This window comes from Syngnathus acus, chromosome 1 (assembly GCF_901709675.1).
Source record: "Syngnathus acus chromosome 1, fSynAcu1.2, whole genome shotgun sequence".
NCBI classification, from domain to species: domain Eukaryota; kingdom Metazoa; phylum Chordata; class Actinopteri; order Syngnathiformes; family Syngnathidae; genus Syngnathus; species Syngnathus acus.
The window spans coordinates 5,240-26,437 of NC_051087.1; the positions used below are offsets into that span (position 1 = coordinate 5,240).

At 46.7% G+C, this 21,198-nt stretch overlaps 3 protein-coding genes across 7 annotated transcripts; all 3 read right to left on the reverse strand.

Annotated features, from left to right (window-relative positions):
* Positions 1 to 8,515: 8,515 nt before the first annotated feature.
* On the reverse strand, positions 8,516 to 14,315 carry polr3f (polymerase (RNA) III (DNA directed) polypeptide F). Of its 3 annotated transcripts, none has more exons than XM_037263759.1 (9): positions 14,086 to 14,315; positions 10,761 to 10,878; positions 10,609 to 10,676; positions 10,458 to 10,525; positions 10,265 to 10,377; positions 9,682 to 9,825; positions 9,366 to 9,473; positions 9,101 to 9,292; positions 8,516 to 8,902 (listed from the first exon to the last, which is right to left on the reverse strand). In XM_037263759.1, exons 1-9 carry the CDS (start codon positions 14,136 to 14,138, stop codon positions 8,825 to 8,827), a joined length of 942 nt encoding a protein of 313 aa, XP_037119654.1. In that variant the 5' UTR covers positions 14,139 to 14,315; the 3' UTR covers positions 8,516 to 8,824. The 3 variants fall into 3 exon arrangements, with proteins under 3 accessions (XP_037119654.1, XP_037119664.1, XP_037119672.1); XM_037263769.1 differs by lacking the exon at positions 14,086 to 14,315 and adding an exon at positions 11,051 to 11,392; XM_037263777.1 differs by lacking the exon at positions 14,086 to 14,315 and adding an exon at positions 11,008 to 11,026.
* A 910-nt stretch (positions 14,316 to 15,225) lies between these two features.
* On the reverse strand, positions 15,226 to 19,589 carry kat14 (lysine acetyltransferase 14). Of its 3 annotated transcripts, none has more exons than XM_037263723.1 (10): positions 19,313 to 19,589; positions 18,744 to 18,865; positions 18,545 to 18,666; positions 18,276 to 18,448; positions 17,764 to 18,210; positions 17,157 to 17,644; positions 16,961 to 17,094; positions 16,246 to 16,421; positions 15,986 to 16,176; positions 15,597 to 15,861 (listed from the first exon to the last, which is right to left on the reverse strand). In XM_037263723.1, exons 1-10 carry the CDS (start codon positions 19,557 to 19,559, stop codon positions 15,688 to 15,690), a joined length of 2,274 nt encoding a protein of 757 aa, XP_037119618.1. In that variant the 5' UTR covers positions 19,560 to 19,589; the 3' UTR covers positions 15,597 to 15,687. The 3 variants fall into 3 exon arrangements, with proteins under 3 accessions (XP_037119640.1, XP_037119618.1, XP_037119629.1); XM_037263734.1 differs by having other exon boundaries at positions 17,764 to 18,203; positions 18,275 to 18,448; XM_037263745.1 differs by lacking the exon at positions 15,986 to 16,176 and having other exon boundaries at positions 15,226 to 15,861.
* On the reverse strand, positions 19,564 to 20,867 carry LOC119130134 (protein PET117 homolog, mitochondrial). Its single transcript, XM_037263791.1, has 2 exons — positions 20,687 to 20,867; positions 19,564 to 19,728 (listed from the first exon to the last, which is right to left on the reverse strand). Exons 1-2 carry the CDS (start codon positions 20,780 to 20,782, stop codon positions 19,600 to 19,602), a joined length of 225 nt encoding a protein of 74 aa, XP_037119686.1. The 5' UTR covers positions 20,783 to 20,867; the 3' UTR covers positions 19,564 to 19,599.
* Between the last annotated feature and the right edge of the window lie 331 nt (positions 20,868 to 21,198).

Consider the following 21,198-nt stretch of genomic DNA (forward strand, 5'->3'; position numbering starts at 1 on the left):
TTTAGCACATAGCAAATGTCACCTTTAGCACATAGCAAATGTCACCTTTAGCACATAGCAAATGTCACCTTTAGCACATAGCAAATGTCACCTTTAGCACATAGCAAATGTCACCTTTAGCACATAGCAAATGTCACCTTTAGCACATAGCAAATGTCACCTTTAGCACATAGCAAATGTCACCTTAGCACATAGCAAATGTCACCTTTAGCACATAGCAAATGTCACCTTTAGCACATAGCAAATGTCACCTTTAGCACATAGCAAATGTCACCTTTAGCACATAGCAAATGTCACCTTTAGCACATAGCAAATGTCACCTTTAGCACATAGCAAATGTCACCTTTAGCACATAGCAAATGTCACCTTTAGCACATAGCAAATGTCACCTTTAGCACATAGCAAATGTCACCTTTAGCACATAGCAAATGTCACCTTTAGCACATAGCAAATGTCACCTTTAGCACATAGCAAATGTCACCTTTAGCACATAGCAAATGTCACCTTTAGCACATAGCAAATGTCACCTTTAGCACATAGCAAATGTCACCTTTAGCACATAGCAAATGTCACCTTTAGCACATAGCAAATGTCACCTTTAGCACATAGCAAATGTCACCTTTAGCACATAGCAAATGTCACCTTTAGCACATAGCAAATGTCACCTTTAGCACATAGCAAATGTCACCTTTAGCACATAGCAAATGTCACCTTTAGCACATAGCAAATGTCACCTTTAGCACATAGCAAATGTCACCTTATCACATAGCAAATGTCACCTTTAGCACATAGCAAATGTCACCTTTAGCACATAGCAAATGTCACCTTTAGCACATAGCAAATGTCACCTTTAGCACATAGCAAATGTCACCTTTAGCACATAGCAAATGTCACCTTAGCACATAGCAAATGTCACCTTTAGCACATAGCAAATGTCACCTTTAGCACATAGCAAATGTCACCTTTAGCACATAGCAAATGTCACCTTTAGCACATAGCAAATGTCACCTTTAGCACATAGCAAATGTCACCTTTAGCACATAGCAAATGTCACCTTTAGCACATAGCAAATGTCACCTTTAGCACATAGCAAATGTCACCTTTAGCACATAGCAAATGTCACCTTTAGCACATAGCAAATGTCACCTTTAGCACATAGCAAATGTCACCTTTAGCACATAGCAAATGTCACCTTTAGCACATAGCAAATGTCACCTTTAGCACATAGCAAATGTCACCTTTAGCACATAGCAAATGTCACCTTTAGCACATAGCAAATGTCACCTTTAGCACATAGCAAATGTCACCTTTAGCACATAGCAAATGTCACCTTTAGCACATAGCAAATGTCACCTTTAGCACATAGCAAATGTCACCTTTAGCACATTGCAAATGTCACCTTTAGCACATTGCAAATGTCACCTTTAGCACATTGCAAATGTCACCTTTAGCACATTGCAAATGTCACCTTTAGCACATTGCAAATGTCACCTTTAGCACATTGCAAATGTCACCTTTAGCACATTGCAAATGTCACCTTTAGCACATAGCAAATGTCACCTTTAGCACATAGCAAATGTCACCTTTAGCACATAGCAAATGTCACCTTTAGCACATAGCAAATGTCACCTTTAGCACATAGCAAATGTCACCTTTAGCACATAGCAAATGTCACCTTTAGCACATAGCAAATGTCACCTTTAGCACATTGCAAATGTCACCTTTAGCACATTGCAAATGTCACCTTTAGCACATTGCAAATGTCACCTTTAGCACATTGCAAATGTCACCTTTAGCACATTGCAAATGTCACCTTTAGCACATTGCAAATGTCACCTTTAGCACATAGCAAATGTCACCTTTAGCACATAGCAAATGTCACCTTTAGCACATAGCAAATGTCACCTTTAGCACATAGCAAATGTCACCTTTAGCACATTGCAAATGTCACCTTTAGCACATTGCAAATGTCACCTTTAGCACCTAGCCTCTTAGCACCTAGCCTCTTAGCACAATTACAGAGTATGACATCACAAAAAACAGTATGACATCACAAATGCAAAACATCTCACAAAGGAAATCACATCACCCCACGTGCTCTTAAAATAACTTGGCCAATGCATTTGTCTATTTGATCTGCAGCAAATCCAAATTATACCTAAGGATGGTGACAAATCTTAATATCATACTTAATAGGACATATTAAAGACTTGAGTAAATTAATTAATTTATTTGCTAATTGTCATTTTAATTATGATTTTGTATAAATACTAGGTATAAACAGAAAATATACTATACAAAATGGGCAGACTTTACTTGTTTGAAAAGGAGTGGGAAGTAAGACTTATTTCATTCATTTAAAGGGAAGAAGTAAGACTTATTTATCGGAAAGAATGGATTTGCTGGAATTCCAAATTTCCAAAATGAATGAATGAAGTCATTTCAATTATGATTTGGGATAAATACTAGGTGTGAACACAAAAACTACTGCACAAAATGGCCAGTTTACTTGTTTGAAAAGGACTGTGAAGAAGAGAGACTTATTTCATTTATTTAATGGGAAGAAGTCAGACTTATTTAATCTATTTTTGTTCCCAGGCAAAATTGGATTTGCTGCAATTGCAAATTTCAACAAAGCACAGTGCCAAATCTTGACTTGAGACCTGATAGGACGTATTAAACGCCTAGTTAAATTGATAGAAGTTGGTCGTATGAGCGAGTGGAGTAACATGAGATCTATTCTCAATTACAAATAGCACACACAACTTTGGATATTTTGAATGAATGAGTGAGTGAATGAATCTTATTTGTTCATTTAAATTATGACTGTATAAATACTAGGTATAAACAGAAAATCTCCTGCACAAAATGGCCAGTTTACTTGTTTGAAAAGGTGTGGGAACAAGTCATCTATCCAATTTAAGACAAATGTAGTTTGTAACCTCTAACAATGTGTTACTTTAGCTATTGTTGTCTGTGACTTTCCCATGAATAAAAAGGAAGGAAGGACTCACCGGAGACGTCTTCGCCAACGTGCAACTGTTGTACTTTGTATTTTTATCCTTCTTACAGTGGAAAACATACAGCCAAAGAACACCGTGGAACCTAAAGGAATGAAAGAAAACTTTATCATTTGGCCTCAACCAATATTCGCAGATACAACACAATGTGACGTGCGGGGTTAGGGTTAAGGATTGAGGGAGGGGCCCTCGTTTTAAACTACTTTTTTTGAAAAGGAGTGGGAACAAGCAAGACTTATTTAATTTATTTAATGGGAACAAGTAAGACTTATTTAGTTTATTTAATCTATTTTTGTTCCCAGGCAAAATTGGATTTGCTGCAATTGCAAATTTCAACAAAGTACGGTGCCAAAATCTTGACTTGGGACCTGATAGGACGTATTAAACTCATTTAATAGGAAGAAGACTTATTTAGTTTATTTAATCTATTTTTGTTCCCTGGCAAAATTGGATGTATGGTGCCAAATCTTGACTTGAGACCTGATAGGATGTATTAAACGCTTAGTTAAATCGACAGAAGTTGGTAATAAGAGCGAGTGGAGTAACGGTGGTTGAATGGATGAATAAATGTTGAAAGTAATTTAAATTATGACTTTGTATAAATACTAGGTATTAACAGAACATCTACTGCGCAAAATGGGCAGAGTTTACTTGTTTGAGAAAGAGTGGCAAGAAGTAAGACTTATTTAATCTGTTTGTTCCCAGGCAAAATTGGATGTGCTGCAATTCCAAATTTCACCACATGATGGTGCCAAATTTTGACTTGAGCCATGATAGGAAATATTAAACACTTAGTTGAATTGATAGAAGTTCGTAATAAGACCGAGTGGAATAACATGAATGTTCTGAATTAGACAGTTTGAATATGCTTTTGAATATTTTTTAGGTAAACAGTTTTGCTTCACTTTGAGCATCATTTGAGCAGTCTGATCAGCTACCAAATCTTTGAATTGAAGAATTTGTGATTTAAGAAATAGCTTATTATTTTCAAGGTAATCAGATTTGTTTATAATTCTAATGGCCTTCTTTTCAAAACTTTTGTTTGTTCCCAGGCAAAATTGGATGTGCTGCAATTCCAAATTTCACCACATGATGGTGCCAAATTTTGACTTCAGCCCTGATAGGACATATTAAACACTTAGTTGAATTGATAGAAGTTGGTAATAAGACCGAGTGGAATAACATGAATGCTCGGAATTAGACAGTTTGAATATCTCAAAGGGGGATGAGTCTGCCTACAGGGACGAAGTGGTCCAGCTATCGGAGTGGTGCGGAGAGAACAATCTGCTCCTAAACACGGCTAAAACCCAAGAACTGGTCATTGATTTTAGGAGGAAAAATAAAACGGACATTCCACCACTTATCATCGACGGGGTCTGTGTGAAGAGGGTGTCATCCTTCCGCTACCTGGGAGTCCACATCGAGGAGGACTTCACCTGGGGCGTGAACACCTCTGAGCTGCTTAAAAAGGCCCAGCAGAGACTCTACTTTTTAAGGGTGCTGAGGAGGCACAGCATTACACAGAGACTGCTGGTGTCCTTCTATCGCTGCTCCATAGAAAGCACTTTAACGTACTGTATATGTGTTTGGTACTCCAGCTGCACTGCTGCTCAGAGGGAAAAGCTCCAAGAGGTCATCAACACAGCACAGAAGATCATTGGCTGCCCTCTCCCCACACTGGAAGACCTACACAGAACCCGCTGTCTCAAAAAAAAAACACAGAACATTCTGAAGGACACTTCCCACCCTGGCCACTCCCTTTTCGAACTGTTGCCATCAGGCAGACGCTACAGATTAATTAGGTTGAGGACTAGCAGATTCGCCAACAGTTTTTACCCTACAGCGGTAGTCACATTGAATGCAGCTAAACGTAAATGATTATGTCTGTATGTTCTTCTGTGGGTTTTTAGCTTGTTTTTTTTATCTTTTTATTCTGATGTGGCTCTTTACGGTGTTGTGCTTGATTTGGTTCCCCCGTGAGATTTTGTTCCCCCTGCCGCGGGAGCGCGCACGCCTTATTTGGAAAGCGAAAAACCCATGTCGTACGGCGTCAGCACTACGTTGTTTTCAATAAAAACATGAAGACCTCACGTTTGCGTCAGTCAATTTTAATTTTCATAAAGGATTATTCTCATTTGATGTCTTTAAATTCATCCGCGTTGTGCCATTGAAGCGGGGTGCGTTCAAAGACCAGTCGTACAGTCGGAACACTCATTCCCTTCACCAAAAAGCAACAATATAATTAAGTGATCTCTTTGCATAAACCTCGATGCAAAGAAACTCCTCTTTTTGGGTACAGGCTACAAGGAGTATATATTACAAATACTTAATTGTGATCATCATTCATCCATCCATCCATCCATCCATTTTATTCCTCAGGTATTTTCAAAGCAAATTAATATTGTTGCATTTATTAATTTGCTTTAAAATGACAGCGCAATATAATTAAAAGCTGACACTATAGCAATGTCAAACGTGTTCATTTAAGAAAAAGCCACACAGGTTTTGTGATCAAATCTTTCATAACGAGAATGATTTGAGTGAATTGATTTGAATGAATAATTGAGAAGAGATTTCAGTTCTGAAGGCTCCTTTTGTCCCAAGCAAAGTGACAGATGGTGGGGAGGGGGGATAAAAATTGTAAGGAACTCTATACAAATGTCAAGCCGTGAGGATATGTCCCCCCCCCCCTTTATTTTGAGAACGGTGAGTGCTGGACTGCAGCTGTTTTTTTTTTTCTGTCTTCCTGGGGGTCTGTTCAGGTTGTGTGAAAATTTTGAACAGGTTCCCTCATTCCTCGGCCAAATTACAGGGCTGGAACAAATCCTCACAGCTGCCCCGTGAGGATATGTTCCCCCCCCCTTATTTTGAGAACGGTGAGTGACGGTGAGTGAAAAAACGCTGGAGTCCAGCACTCACCGTTCTCAAAATAAGGGGGGGGGGAGAGAGACATATCCTCACCGGGCAGCTGTGAGGATGTGTCCCCCCCCTGTAATTTGGCCTAGGAATGAGGGAACCTGTTCAAATTTTTCACACAACCTGAACAGACCCCCAAGGAAGACAGAAAAAAAACATCTGGAGTCCAGCACTCACCGTTCTCAAAATAAGGGGGGGGGGGGGGGGAACATATCCTCACGGCTTGACATTTTTATAGAATTCCTGTTACAATTTTGATCCCCCCTCCCCACCATCTGTCACTTTGCTTGGGACAAAAGGAGCCTTCAGAACTGAAATCTCTTCTCAATTATTCATTCAAATCAATTCACTCAAATCATTCTCGTTATGAAAGATTTGATCACAAAACCTGTGTGGCTTTTTCTTAAATGAACACGTTTGACATTGCTATAGTGTCAGCTTTTAATTATATTGCGCTGTCATTTTAAAGCAAATTAATAAATGCAACAATATTAATTTGCTTTGAAAATACCTGAGGAATAAAATGGATGGATGGATGGATGAATGATGATCACAATTAAGTATTTGTAATATATACTCCTTGTAGCCTGTACCCAAAAAGAGGAGTTTCTTTGCATCGAGGTTTATGCAAAGATATCACTTAATTATATTGTTGCTTTTTGGTGAAGTGAATGAGTGTTCCGTCTGTACGACTGGTCTTTGAATGCACCCCGCTTCAATGGCACAACGCGGATGAATTTAAAGACATCAAATAAGAAAAATCCTTTATGAAAATTAAAATTGACTGACGCAAACGTGAGTTCTTCATGTTTTTATTGAAAACGTAGTGCTGACGCCGTACGACATCGGTTTTTCGCTTTCCAAATAAGGCGTGCGCGCTCCCGCGGCAGGGGGAACAAAATTTCACGGGGGAACCAAATCAAGCACAACAACGGTACACAGTAAAAAAAAAAAAAAAAAATGTGGCTCTTAGTCTCTGACTGGTTAGCCACCCCTGAGCTAGGGTTAGCTACTCAGCTACACATTGCTATTACACGGTGAACGCTAGCTACATCGACAACTTTAGTCAAACTACACAAACGTAAATCTCTAAACGCAATGAGTTGTATTTACCTTGTACGTTCTAGACGGTCCAGTTGCAAGCAGAAAATAAAGATATTTCTGTTGATAATCGTCGTGTTTGTATCTGCTGTCGCCCTTACGGCAATCCGCGCCCACAGATTTGAATCTTGGCGGGATTTCCGCCTATTGACGTCATTGCCGCGGCACATGACTGCGACGCAATACCCGCTTATCTGAAACTGTAAAGTTAAAAGTAGAGTTAAATAAAGTTTTCTTTTTTAATCAACGCAATAATTTACAAATGTTGACCAGAAAGAATCGTCGAATTTCGGAGTCTGTGGCTGGAAGCAGACGCCGAGTTCGACGTCCCCCCCCAAACGCCACACTCACTCGCTTTTCAGGGCTACAAAAGTACTTCTTTTTAAAAACAATGAGTTGTATTTACCGTGTACGCTCTAGACGGTCCAGTTGCAAGCAGAAAATAAAAACATTTCTCATGTTTGTCGTCGTGTTACTATCCGCTGTGTCTCCTTCGCCGCCATCGCAGATTTCCTACATCCTGTTGCGAGCCACGCCCACTTTGAATTCTGGCGGAAGTTCCGCCTATTGACGTCATGTCCGCGTCACATGACTGCGACGTAATATTATCTAAAATGGTAAATTAGAGTTAAATAAAGTTTTCTTTTTTTAATCAACGGGATCATTTACAACCGTTGACCAGGGAGAATCGTCGAAATTCGGCGTCTGTGGCTGGGCTGGCAGCAGACGCCGAGTTCGACGTCACGTGACTGCGATGTGAACTGACGTCATATAGCAACTGCTGTTATATTAAATGGCGTGTGGATGTAATGGCGCACTAAATAACTGGCACGTTTCCCATACATGACGATGCGGGTTCGACATAAATCGCAGCACTTTTCTTTCTCCCTCGTCTGTATGTATATACCTTAATATTACTTTTACTGTTATCTTATTACGGATATCTTATCTCAGGGTTTATTTAGACCAGAAAAGTCTTTTTGTCCGCCTGTTTGGGCAACTGTGATGTCATTTTTTGCAAGTAGCTGTAATTTCATTTTTTACTAAAGAAGGGTTCAGTGAATGTCCATATGAAACTGGTGGCGTTCGGGACCACTGAACTAAACATATTGCAGTAAATTTAAAAGTATTTATTCTATTTATTTTATGCACTGATCAGTTGGCACTTTTTAAATTTCGTTGTACATGTGTGACAATGACAATAAAGATCTATTCTATTCTAAGTCTAGTTCAATAAACTGTAGTCAGATTATGTGTTTCCATAATAATTGATTTTTGTGTGTATTTTGACATTGTTGTGTATCCAAACTATTCCAAAGATTCATTCCGCATACAGGCACACAAAAACTTTCCAGAGTAGTTTCAATCTTGGAATTATGAAATCTTCTCAATTTATAGTCTTTCATTAAGAAGTATTTTTGTAGATTTACCGGTAATAACTTGTTGAATGCTTTCAATAAAACGAGTGATAGTCTATGAAATGACTTAAAATGTTTATTTATCATCTTGGAGCTAAATTATTCAATGTTTCTACATACCTACGCCATGCAATGTGGTGAGAACGCTGGTTGGTCGCTCTCTGTATTCTATATGTATCAGCTTCACGCCGTCATCTATTCGGAGCTTTCTTTGATTTCGGAATACAACTCTTCCCGCAGTTGCAAAGCATCATGAAACGAGCCATGCGAGGATTGACTTTATTGACAAGGGCGCAAGCGGCAACCAGATGCCAGTAAGGAAGCCCCAGCGTAGCAGCACAGTGGGTCGTCGGGGGCGCGAGCCAGCTGTCAGAAGGCAAGCCATTGGTCCAAGTAGACGCAGGTGGATGGCGAGATCTCGCCGCCATCGTGACACTCGTGGAAAACCTGCCAGCCGCAAGACCCCAACAGCGCTTTGTGAGAGGGCGTTTTAGGCTGAGCACACAAGCGAGGGCAAGTCAAGGAGTGTCCGACCATCAAGGCAGCGTTGCCTTCCTCGGGAACCCGCCCGCCCGCCCGCCACGTCTATGTCCAAAGGATCAAAGAGCTCCGAAGCAAAGGACCAAACAAAAAGGTCAGCGTTACCGGGCAGAGTCCGCAGGGCGTCTTGACCAGTCCGGCGGGCGCCGTCACGGCCTTGACGGCGCGATACAGCTTGATGCGTCCGTCCACGCTGCCCGGCGTCCCCTCCTTGGCTGCCATCACGCTCATCTCCGCCTTGCCGTCGTACACCAGCGTGTCCAGGATGGTCTCCGTGTCCTCCGTGGACAGGTCCACCTGGCCGGGCCGGAGCGGAAGGACGCTCAGCGGGCAAGAGGTGGGAGCACGGGTAGGGCGCGGCCACAGCTACCTTGCTGATGCCCAGCTCGCTGATGTACTTCCAGACTTCGTGCGAGGTGGCGAAGGAACTGTTCCTCTGGAGCACGGGACTCTGCTTACTGTCCTGCGCCGACTCCGCCTGAGGGTGCGCGCAGGAGGTGTTAGTGTGAGCGGCTAATCACGAGATTTTCAGCTTCTCCCTTGTGCTCCCATGCCAGCCGGCGCCCAAAGCCGTAGAGAGCAAAGTGCAGAGGAAGGGACGCCATTTTGTTTGTCTTCCCAAGCACCCATTTGATTTATACGGCTCGGCTGGCGCTCCACCCCCTACCTCGGTGACGTGACCTCACCTTGCCGTGCAGGAACTTGAAGCACTGCTGGTTCAACACCTCCACAAACTCCGACTCAAAGTCCTGGTCACTGTACCAGGCGCCGCCCGTCACTGAGCGGTCGGGCTGCACGTTGTACAACATGTAGACTTTCTTCTTGGACGCCTGCACGCACGCACGCACGCACAGCCTTATTGAGGATTTGAAGTTGTGCGCCAGGATTGCACATTTCCACCTTTTCCGTTTGTTCCCACCATAGCAAAGTGTTTCATGCGGTTGCCAGTGCAAATTCTAACTTTTCCGCTCGTTCACTTCCCTTTTCAACATGGACCGCATTTGTCACAATAGAGCCCCCCCCCCCCCCTTCAACACGGCACGCCCGCTTTGACACGTCGGGCTCATCAAAAGATGCGACCGAGCCAGGGGTGGCGGTCCGGGGAGCCTCGCGCAGGCCCACGACGTGAACGCACGCATTGGCGGGTGAGCGAGCGCCATTTCTCACCGCATTCCGGTCCGAGACGGTTTGGAAAGCGTCAAGCGGCCGCGATATGACGCGATACGGCAGGACGCTTACAAAACGGCGCCAAAGCCACGGAGGACTCACCGCCACAGACTTGACGGCCTTGATGAGTTTTTTGCTCTCGAGGTTCTTGAGGATCTTGTTGATCTCAGTCAGAGGGAGGTTGCTCTTGAAGCGGATGTCCCGGCTCCAGATGCCTGCGCATTGGTGGCGCGTGGGTGCGTGTGCACGTCACAGGCTCTAATCCTTAAACTAAGGTCGGAACGCACCCACTCACCTTTGTTTGCGGCGTCTTCGATGATCTGGTAGACCAGCTTCTCCTGGTTGTCGGAACCTTTCATCTTGCTGACGTCACACACGCACATTCGCACGGCGGCGGGTCACAAGAAGCGCTTGACACGCGTGTGGCGACGGCGCACGCATGTTACCTAGCGCTCTGCGTCTCCTTCAGCCTATAGAGGAGCCCGCTGCTGTTCCGGAGCAGATCCAGACAACCCTGGCGCATAGGTCAAGCAGGGGTCAGGCAGAGGCCGGGCAAGGAACGCGAGAGCCAAGGCAGCGAAGGCAAAGGGCTACCAACCAGCGAGAGCAGTTTGTTGATGGCAGCAGCCCTCTGCTGAGCGTCCAGGTGCGGCATGTCGTTCTGGATCACCTGGTCGGTGATGCCGTGAGGAAACTGCTGACACAGCTCTTTGATCCTGAAAATGCAACAACACGCTGAAGTGAAGGGTTGGTTCTTTTTTTGGGGTTTTCATTTAAATGCAAACACTTAATCAATCAAAATACTCATTGATAGATTAATTGATAATCATCAGTTGCAACCCTACTCTCAACTATTCAGGGTTGTCAGGCGAAAAAGGGTTTCATTTCCTTCCAAACAACGGCGGAGAGAGACGTTTGAATCGGATCAGTGCAGTCACCGTATTTCAGTTTAGACTTCGATAACTGCACAAAGTGCCTCGATGCCGGTCTTGAAACGGTACCTTGAAAAGAAATCAAAAGGAGTTGCAAGAATAAGTGATAAAACAACAACGCGTGACGTCACTTGAAAAGTTTCTGTTATTGTGGAAGCAGAGCGAGAAAAAGACTTGGACAATCGCAACAATTGTCCTACTGGAGGATCCGTTGCCACTCCATTAGGAAGCGTTAACTCAGCGCAAACGGGAAAGATGTGCAAAATAACGCTTCTGTTTAAAATAGAACTGGACCAAGCGACGTCTTCGTCTACTACTAGTCGCTATTCCCGGTGTATTTGCTCAATTTGTGCATTTCTGCCCGAAAAGGATGCATGTCAAGTCAGGTTTGTTTCTACAGCCCTTAACCACCAAAACGTCTCGTTTGATGAGATGAAGACGTGTCTCTTCAAACGCATCAATACACAAAGTGTCCATGAAAACTACAAAACCTCTGATGGGATTGAAGAAATGTTGACATGTACAGTGCCTTGCGAAAGTATTCGGCCCCCTGGAACCTTTCAACATTTTGCCACATTTCAGGCTTCAAACATAAAAGATATAAAAATTTAATTTTTGGCAAGAATCAACAACAAGTGGGACACAATCGTGAAGTGGAATGAAATTTATTGGATAATTTAAACTTTTTTAACAAATAAAAAACTGAAAAGTGGGGCGTGCAATATTATTCGGCCCCTTTACTTTCAGTGCAGCAAACTCACTCCAGAAGTTCAGTGAGGATCTTTGAATGATCCAATGTTGTCCTAAATGACTGATGATGATAAATAGAATGCCCCTGTGTGTAATCAAGTCTCCGTATAAATGCACCTGCTCTTTGATAGTCTCAGGGTTCTGTTTAAAGCGCAGAGAGAACCATGAAGACAAAGGAACACACCAGGCAGGTCCGAGATACTGTTGTGGAGAAGTTTAAAGCCGGATTTGGATACAAAAATATTTCCCAAGCTTTAAACATCTCAAGGAGCACTGTGCAAGCAATTATATTGAAATGGAAGGAGTATCAGACCACTGCAAATTTACCAAGACCCGGCCGTCCCTCCAAACTTTCATCTCAAACAAGGAGAAGACTGATCAGAGATGCAGCCAAGAGGCCCATGATCACTCTGGATGAACTGCAGATAAGTACAGCTGAGGTGGGAGAGTCTGTCCATCGGACAACAATCAGTCGTGCACTGCACAAATCTGGCCTTTATGGAAGAGTGGCAAGAAGAAAGCCATTTCTCAAAGATATCCATAAAAAGTCTCGTTTAAAGTTTGCCACAAGCCACCTGGGAGACACACCAAACATGTGGAAGAAGGTGCTCTGGTCAGATGAGACCAGAATCGAACTTTTTGGCCACAATGCAAAACGATATGTTTGGCGTAAAAGCAACACAGCTCATCACCCTGAACACACCATCCCCACTGTCAAACATGGTGGTGGCAGCATCATGCTTTGGGCCTGCTTTTCTTCAGCAGGGACAGGGAAGATGGCTAAAATTGATGGGAAGATGGATGGAGCCAAATACAGGACCATTCTGGAAGAAAACCTGTTGGAGTCTGCAAAAGACCTGAGACTGGGACGGAGATTTATCTTCCAACAGGACGATGATCCAAAACATAAAGCCAAATCTACAATGGAATGGTTCACAAATAGACGTATCCAGGTGTTTGAATGGCCAAGTCAAAGTCCAGACCTGAATCCAATCGAGAATCTGTGGAAAGAGCTGAAGACTGCTGTTCACAAACGCTCTCCATCCAACCTCACTGAGCTCCAGCTGTTTTGCAAGGAAGAATGGGCAAGAATTCCAGTCTCTCCATGTGCAAAACTGATGGAGACATACCCCAAGCGACTTGCAGCTGTAATTGCAGCAAAAGGTGGCGCTACAAAGTATTAGCGCAAGGGGGCCGAATAATATTGCACGCCCCACTTTTCAGTTTTTTATTTGTTAAAAAAGTTTAAATTATCCAATAAATTTCGTTCCACTTCACGATTGTGTCCCACTTGTTGTTGATTTTGACAAAAAATTAAACTTTTATATCTTTATGTTTGAAACCTGAAATGTCGCGAAATGTTGAAAGGTTCAAGGGGGCCGAATACTTACGCAAGGCACTGTAAACATAGCCGATGTGGCTCCATCTCAAAACCTGTCTGTCTGTCTGTCTGTCTGTCTGTATGCATGTATGCATGCATGCATGCATGCATGCAGCTGTACTGCTGAGGACCGCAAGCAACTGCAGAGAGTGGTGAGGACGGCAGAGAAAATCACCCGGACTCCGCTGCCCACTCTGCAGAGTATCCACCACCGTAGGGTCCACAGGAGAGCGGCGTCCATCCTTAAAGACCCCACCCACCCCCAACATGGACTGTTCACACTTCTCCCCTCAGGCCGGTGGTACAGAAGTGTAAAATGTAAAACCTCCCGTTTCAAGAACTCTTTCTTCCCCACGGCCATTAGATTAACAGATGACCAGATCACTACCTCTATCACTGATCTGCACTTTATACTGTACATTGTTTACACTCACTTTGTTTTGCACTGCATTCTCCCCTGTTTAACAGTACATTCAGTATAACTCTCATAACTGTTGCGCAATGCCATTTTTGCACTAGCCTATATTGCACATCCCTCACCTTAGTAGTTGTATATACTGTGTATATATTGTGGTTTTTATATTTATTTTTATATTTTTTAATATTTTGTGTCTTTCTACTTTTTAATCTTCTGTTAATCTTCCTTACCTTGTGAGGCACTTTAACGGACAGCGAAAGAATTTCATTGTACAAAGAAAAAGTGCTTTCCTTTTGTACACATGACAATAAACGCTTTGAATCTTGAATGTATGTATGTATGTATGTATGTATGTATGTATGTAGTATGTATGTATGTATGTATGCACTATGAAGACTGTAAATACAAGGCGAAGCTATAAACTTGGGACAAAGTGCCTGACCTGTTTTCAACTTCACAAATGTTCGGTTCCTTCTTTACTTTTGCGTCAGACATCTCGAACGTCCTCCTCACCTCTCGACGATTTTTCTTTTCAAGACATACGTGTATATATTTATACTTGACTAGTTGCCGAAGTCCTCTTGCAAACGTCGTCGTTTTGGTCGATTAGCTAGCTGTCTAGGTAGCCATGCTCCATTCAGACCGGGGGTCCTACAAAGCTCACGCAGACGTGGGGATGTCCGAAGAAATGCCTGCTCCAAACTATACCATGAGCCAACTAATAAACCACGCGAACTCAGTCAGTTAATAGAGCGATTCCATAATAGTATCAGTTGGAGATAATTTTATTCGTGGTCTGGTACACCCATCCGGTAATTTGATGCCGCGTAGATCTCGCTAAGTCCAACGGGGTTTATGTACGTGGGAGAGAGACCGCTTCAGAGTGAACGCCAATAAAGCGACACCAAAGTCGAGAGCCTCCTATACAAATATTAGTTCCACCATGTATGTTTGGAGAAAAAAATGCATCGTTATTGTGATATTTGTAGGCAGGCGATCTCAAAACGTTTAACACACGACGTACGCCGCATTAAAGGACCCCATTAGGGCAATTACAAATTATTACCGCCAGCTGTCGCTGCAAATTCCACATTTTCCTTTTCAAACGTCAAAAGCATTAATACATCAAATAATCACCGAAGTGCACATTGTTTTTAGAAGTTTTTGTCGCCCAAATCATCCGTTCGAACTACAATCATATTTCCGCAAAACAGACCAATCACAATCTGAAGACCTCATCGTACTGTCATTCCAGCCATTCATATAGCGTGACGCCATCAAAAGTGTGAGAACGCCGAGCCGATCTTAACACCCGAGGGTATGCGATACCTACCACGGAACTTGCAGTATGGATTCTGCTCCAGTGAGAGATCATGGCTTGAAACAGCAGCAAAAAGCGAAGATGCGATACTGAGCTCACCCCAATGGAAGTCCCTCAACGGCACCTAGAAATTCTGTCCATAAAAGTTGGTAACAGAATCGGTGATAGAGGGAAGCCTTGGCGGAGTCCAACTCTCCCCCATAAGAGGGTCCGGTCGCCCGTGCTCCCAAAGCCACCCTCACAAAACTCTCAGACTCGCCATTGACTAAGTACAAGTGTTTATTCAGAAGACATGAAGGGTGACTCTAGGGCAGAAACAATGAGTTGAAAACTCCCTGGCCTCGAAATAAAATACTTTGGCAGTGCCACTCGAACGTGGCAACGATGTCTCTGTCCTTACATAGTCGTGACGCGCCGGATCAACGTAGCTCTGGTCGTCGCCGATAACCCCACTACGGGCGGTCGGGTCTGATCCGAACTCAGCTGAAGCACTTTGACTTTCATCCATGTATGTGAAGCAACATCCAATGGTCATTACCAGAATGTCACAAGGTCACATTGGGCCCTTTCCGCTGCCACGTCGATGGCGGAGGAGCCGTCCGGGTCCTTGGCACAGGCGGAGCCTTAAACTCTCTCCGATCGCGACAGCGAGACGCGAGCGGGGAACCAAAGAAAGAACCCTAACCCTCGTGCGTACACATGTTGACTTTTGACCGGGCAGGCTCAGCGTCGCAATCGCAGGAAGAAGGCGTGGCGACACTCGGTACTGTCCACCGCGTAATACTTGTCGTAAAAGTCCAGGATGTACTCCTCGGCCTGGAAGCCGAACTTCTGGTAGAGCAACATGGCGGGATTGCCGGCGGACACGTGAAGCGTCACGTCCTTGCCCATGCAAGTCTGGGAGCAAAAAACAGCACCATCGCGCCACGTGACTTCATAAAACGGCAGAAAGGTGTCAAGAAAACATGTATTTGCGCTGGGGCCGGAAATAAAAGAATATAGAAAAAGAAAGAAAATAGACCTGTATGAGGTGGTAGATCATGAAGGTTCCGATACCCGCTCGCCGCCACTCGGGGTGGACCAGAAGGAAGGAGACGTACGCCTCGTTGTACTTGACGTCGGGCACCATGAAACCGAAGCCCACCACCACCTTTTTGTAGAGCGCCACCACGCTGAAGTCAGGGTACTGCAGGCACTCTGACAGGTCCACTCCTGAGGGGGAGGGAGGCCGCAGCTCAAAGCACACGGAGGCGGTTGGGGCGTTACCTGGCGTTGCGTTACCTGGCCAGAAGCCTTGGCGACACATGGCGTTGACCGAGGCGATGTGACTGGGTCGTACGTAGCAGTAGTCCAGGGGGGCGTCGGGCTCCGGGATCCAGTCGGGGTCACGGCGGTGGGGGTGCGCTCGGATCTCGGCCAGCAGACGCATCTTGAGGGGCCGGCTCTCGTAGTCGCGCCTGGCCGATCGATGCACGTGACAGACATCCAATTAGGATTGCCCAACGAGCCTTTCCGTCGCCAGAAAGGCCATTCTGCTCGCTGGGACAGATCTCAAATTTACAAGCGAACGTGAAAAGCAAACAGCCTTGTGGCAGATGGCCGGACCAGATTTCCATCTCCTCCGGCATGCCGTGCTCCCGTTCCCAAACGATCCTCAACGACACTGAGAAGCTTGTCACTGCCTCCTCCTGACGCACGCACATATTTTGATATTGTTCGACACGACACGCACGGCCATCGCTTCGCAACGGACGCAGCTCTCTCGTACGCGTCGACTCATCGCCTCCCTACGGGGAGCCACACCTACGCCAAGCCAACAGCAGCCTCGTTTGGCCACGCTAGCCTTAGCCGACAATTTGGACGCCAGAGAAGTCTTCGACTGGCACCACAGGGTCCAAATTTCTCAAGCTTGGGACAAATTCACACCTTCTACCAAACCTCCCGTCACATCTCAGAGACAGCTGGGCTCAATTGGCTCACTTTTTCTTCTTTTTACCTGATGTAGGGTTTGAGGAGGCGGGACGTGTACGGGCTCTTGATGCTCTGCTCCGAAGCGCCGTCGGCTCCCGTCAGGCGACAGCCGAAAGACAGCCGTGGAGAGGGCAGGCCGCGCCGAGCCGGACCTTTCACCTGCGGAGAAGCGTCGCCAGTCACGCTTAGACAAAGCCGTCGCTTCCGCCACACGGCATTACCTGGAAGCGGTCCAAGACCCGCAGATCCCGGGACGCGGCGCCGCCCGTCTCCCGGGCCGCGGCGCCGTACGCTCCTCCCGCCAGGCTGAGCGCGCGGTCAATGTCCAGCAGGGGGAGTCCGTGCTGCCGCTTGGCCTGGCGCACTATCAGTTTACGGCGGAGGCGGCAGGCCTGCGGCGTGACAGCCAGCGCCAGAGGACACGCGTCCAGACGGCGCCGCAGCATCCGCTCGTCGTACGGGCTGATGCGGGCGTGGCGAGGAATCCCGGGGCTCCCGTGTCTTTTGTCGCAGCGGGCCGACCTCTTGCGCTCCGGGCCCCGCAGCCCTGCCGCTTCTTCCGAGTCGCCCCGGCGCCCGTCGTCGTCCTCGCTGTCCACCTCCCGCTTGATGTGAGGTGGCGCCGGGCGCAGTTTCTTGCGTACCAAGGCGGCGGGGGGAGGGGCGTACTCCATGCCGGGGTCGATCACGGCCTCCATCTCCTCGTCGTCTGGACGCAAAGAAAGAAAGAAAGAAAGAAAGAAAGAAAGAAAGAAAGAAAGAAAGAAAGAAAGAAAGAAAGAAAGAAAGAAGAAAAAAAGCGTGTCTGGAGCGTCAGCACCAACTTACCGTGAAAGAGCGCTCGAGGCGGCATGGCGTCTGGGATGAGGTCAGCCTCCGACAGCAGGCTAGGCGGGGCGGAGTGAGATGCCGGCGTCCCGGGGGCCGAGAAGTCGGGCGAGGGGGACGGCGACGGGCTGGTCAGGGGCGTCCTGTCTGAAGAACTGACGGAGGAGAATTCAACCACCTCGCCTTTTTCCAGGAGCGCGTCCGGCAGGCGTTGTACGCCCCCCGCGCCGCGCCCGCCGCCCATCGTGACGGGCGCAGAAGCTGCGGCGCGTTCGGCAAAGCCCGCCTCTTTCTGAGCCCGCCGGATATCTTTGGCCTCCTGCGTCCGCGAGCGTTTCTCCTTCAGCTGCATGGCCGTCTCCACCGGGTTCCTGCCGCCGCCCCGCTTGCGCAGACCTTCCACAGCCACGGTGGGCTCCGCCGCAGTTTTGCACGCCGCCGCCGCGCCTGCCGCAGCGGGCCATGACGTCGGACCAAAACTCAAGGTGAGAATACGACCGACGGCGGCTCACCTTTAAGCTTGGCGGCCGCCTTGGGGCCGGGGCTTCGCAGGATGGGTGGTCGGTTGTGGACCAGCTTCCACCACCCCGGCTCGCTGAATTCTTGCGCCCCCGAGCGGAAGAACGCGGGACTTCCCACCGACAAACAACCCGCTACAGTGCTCCACCAGGTGGAGGTCTTTTTCCTGCCGGGTGCCAAAAGTACATCGGTATCCAATCGGACGCCTTTATTGTCAGGCTACAACGGGTATGCAAGGAAATTGGTGGCGACGGCTCTCCACCTGGATCCCAAGAGGAAGTTCCAGTGGCGGCCAATGAAGGCGCAGATGTCCTCCTTCCAGCGGAAGTAGCCTTGGCGCCCGGTTCCCTCCAGCGACAGATTGTACATGGCCAGCATGACCACCTGTCGCATGCAAAGCCATGTACGTCAGCCTTGCCACAATTGCATCCGCCCACCCGCCAATCACGCCAGGCTGTGACCTGCTGCCAGGTGAGGCGCATCCTCTCGAAGGTCTCTTCGCCGTCCTCGGAGCAGTCGCGGCAGACAAACTTGAAGAAGTTGTCGCCCTTCAGGTAGCTGGGCTGGTTGCCGTGGAGATGAGCTAAGGTGACAAGACCACACTTAACACGAGGGTGTTGCAGTGCGAGACAAGGGCTGACCCATGAGAATGTCGAGTCACGCCGCAAAAAAAAAAAACAGACAACAAAACACCGCCGTAGGACTGGGCTACCTGGCTCATTTCATATCAGTCCAAAATTATTGAGGTTTTGTTTTTGTTTTTTTTAAAAACCCATCCAATTACAACAAGTAAACTACACTCAAACAACAAAGCAAAACAAAAAAAAACAAAGGAGCAGGTGTTGGAGTTGGACTTTAACATTCCAGCGAGCAGGTCATAGTCAAGCTTGACTTCTGCAGCGTTTTTCCATGCGTGGGACTTTCATTAGCTTCCCCCAAAACAATCATATTGTGCTCAGGCGACCAACGCGTTTCAGTGGGACGCGTGGTACCGCGTCCGAGCAAAGTGAAGGGGACATGGCATACATACCTGCAGGAATCCACTTGTGGCATCGCTCGCAGTAAAAGGCTAAGCGGTCGCAGGCCCAGACGGCGTCCGCCTCGTCGCCCGGGTCGCTGGCAAGGGAGTCACCGCTGTGGTCGTGCGAGCCCTGGTCCTCTGACTCCACCATCAGAAGCGTCTCGCCCTCCACCTCGCCCTCCTCCAGGCCCTCCGAAGCCGAGGTGCAGGCCGCCTCATCCTCCACCGCCCCGCCCGGCTCGCCTCCGCCCTCCATGAGCTCGCTGGCTGGCTGGCCAGCCGGCCGGCCAGAAAAATCAGCGCTGCACCTCCCGTCGTTCCTCTCGCAGGTGAGCGCTCAACTTTCTGTTCTCCTCCAGAAGCCGCACGTTCTCTTTCTTTCGCTCAACTCGCTCCAAATCTCTCAGGATGCCCTCGTGGAGACGCTGCAAACACACGAGTCACAGGGGGTTAGGGTTAGCACATCAAGGTAGTGTTGCCTTTTGCTCAAGATGTCGGTCGATGAGCAAGGAAAACAAAGATGTGGAGTAATAGTTGGTTCTTTATTTGCAAGATCTTGGCTTGTTTTACAGCAGTCAGTACACAATGCACTTCAGCAGATGAAACAATAACGTCATAGTTCCGGTCAGAAGGCTTTATAGCAGGGGTGGGCAATTCCGGTCCTCGAGGGCCCGTGTCCTGCATGTTTTCTATGTCACCCTGTTGCAACACACCTGATAATTCTATAATTAGCAAGGTCTGCAGAAGCTGGATAACAATCCTGAGCATTTGAATCAGGTGTGTTGCCCCAGAGAGACCTACCGATAAAACATGCAGGACACCGGCCGGCCCTCGAGGACCGCAATTGCCCACCCCTGCTTTATAGCGTCCACAAGCAGGAATACGGAAGAGAAGAGAAGGGAGGGGAAAAGAAGGGAAAACATAAAGGCAGACATTCGTTCTGTTATCAACTGAATGTCTTGTTATGTACTGAATGTTTTCTATCTTTGTATCATGAAGTTAATGAGCTGTGCCTTATGTGTAAGGGAAAGGTTACCAGCTCTGTGTGCCATGTCTGTGCTCTGATGGAGCAACTATGTTTGAATAGTATTGACACATTGATTGATATAATAAAGTATACAAGTTTGTACAAACTAATAAGAGTATGTACACAATGCTGCTGCTCCCTCCTCAGCAGAAAGGGGGTAGCAACAAACTAAACAAACATAAAAACAATTGCTGTTATTTTTGTTTGTAGCAGCACACTTAAACATCAGTGCACTGAAAGCATGACGAAAGTCCCATCCCTCCCTAAAACCTCACCTCGTTGCTAGCTAACTAGCTAGCTATATTAGCTGGTCTTTCAAAATGCACTCTTCGTTGCTGTGGCTGGCTTGAGCTCACCTGTCTGTCCCAGGCCTGCTTGAGGTGGACCGCAGCCACGGTGCTCACAGTTACAAGCACAGAAAGTCCCAGAACCGCTTTGGAGGTCGTAGACATCACGTTAGCATTAGCTTGCGGGATGATCGTTGCTGCCACTTTCGAGCGGCTTGTTGTTCTTCTTCTGCTGCTGCTGCTGCTGCGTCTTCTTCGTTTTGTTTTGCGACGGAGGGGGCGGCAGCATCTTCAAGGAGCATTACCGCTACCTACTGTGTTGGAATGTGAACGACAGCAACAACCGTCCCATCATAACTTTTACAACTTGACATATATTCTTCTCACCAAACCCGTCAAAATAAGATATCTAAAAAGTAGTTTTTGACAAACAGGATAGTGGGGTGGGTGGGCTTGAACAAGTCGGTGAATGAAAGAGAGGGAAAAATACGAATATACCAGTTCAAAAAGAAATACACAATCATTATTTTGGAGACAGACATACAGAGACGAGGAAGGGCATGATCAACGGGTGATGGCTC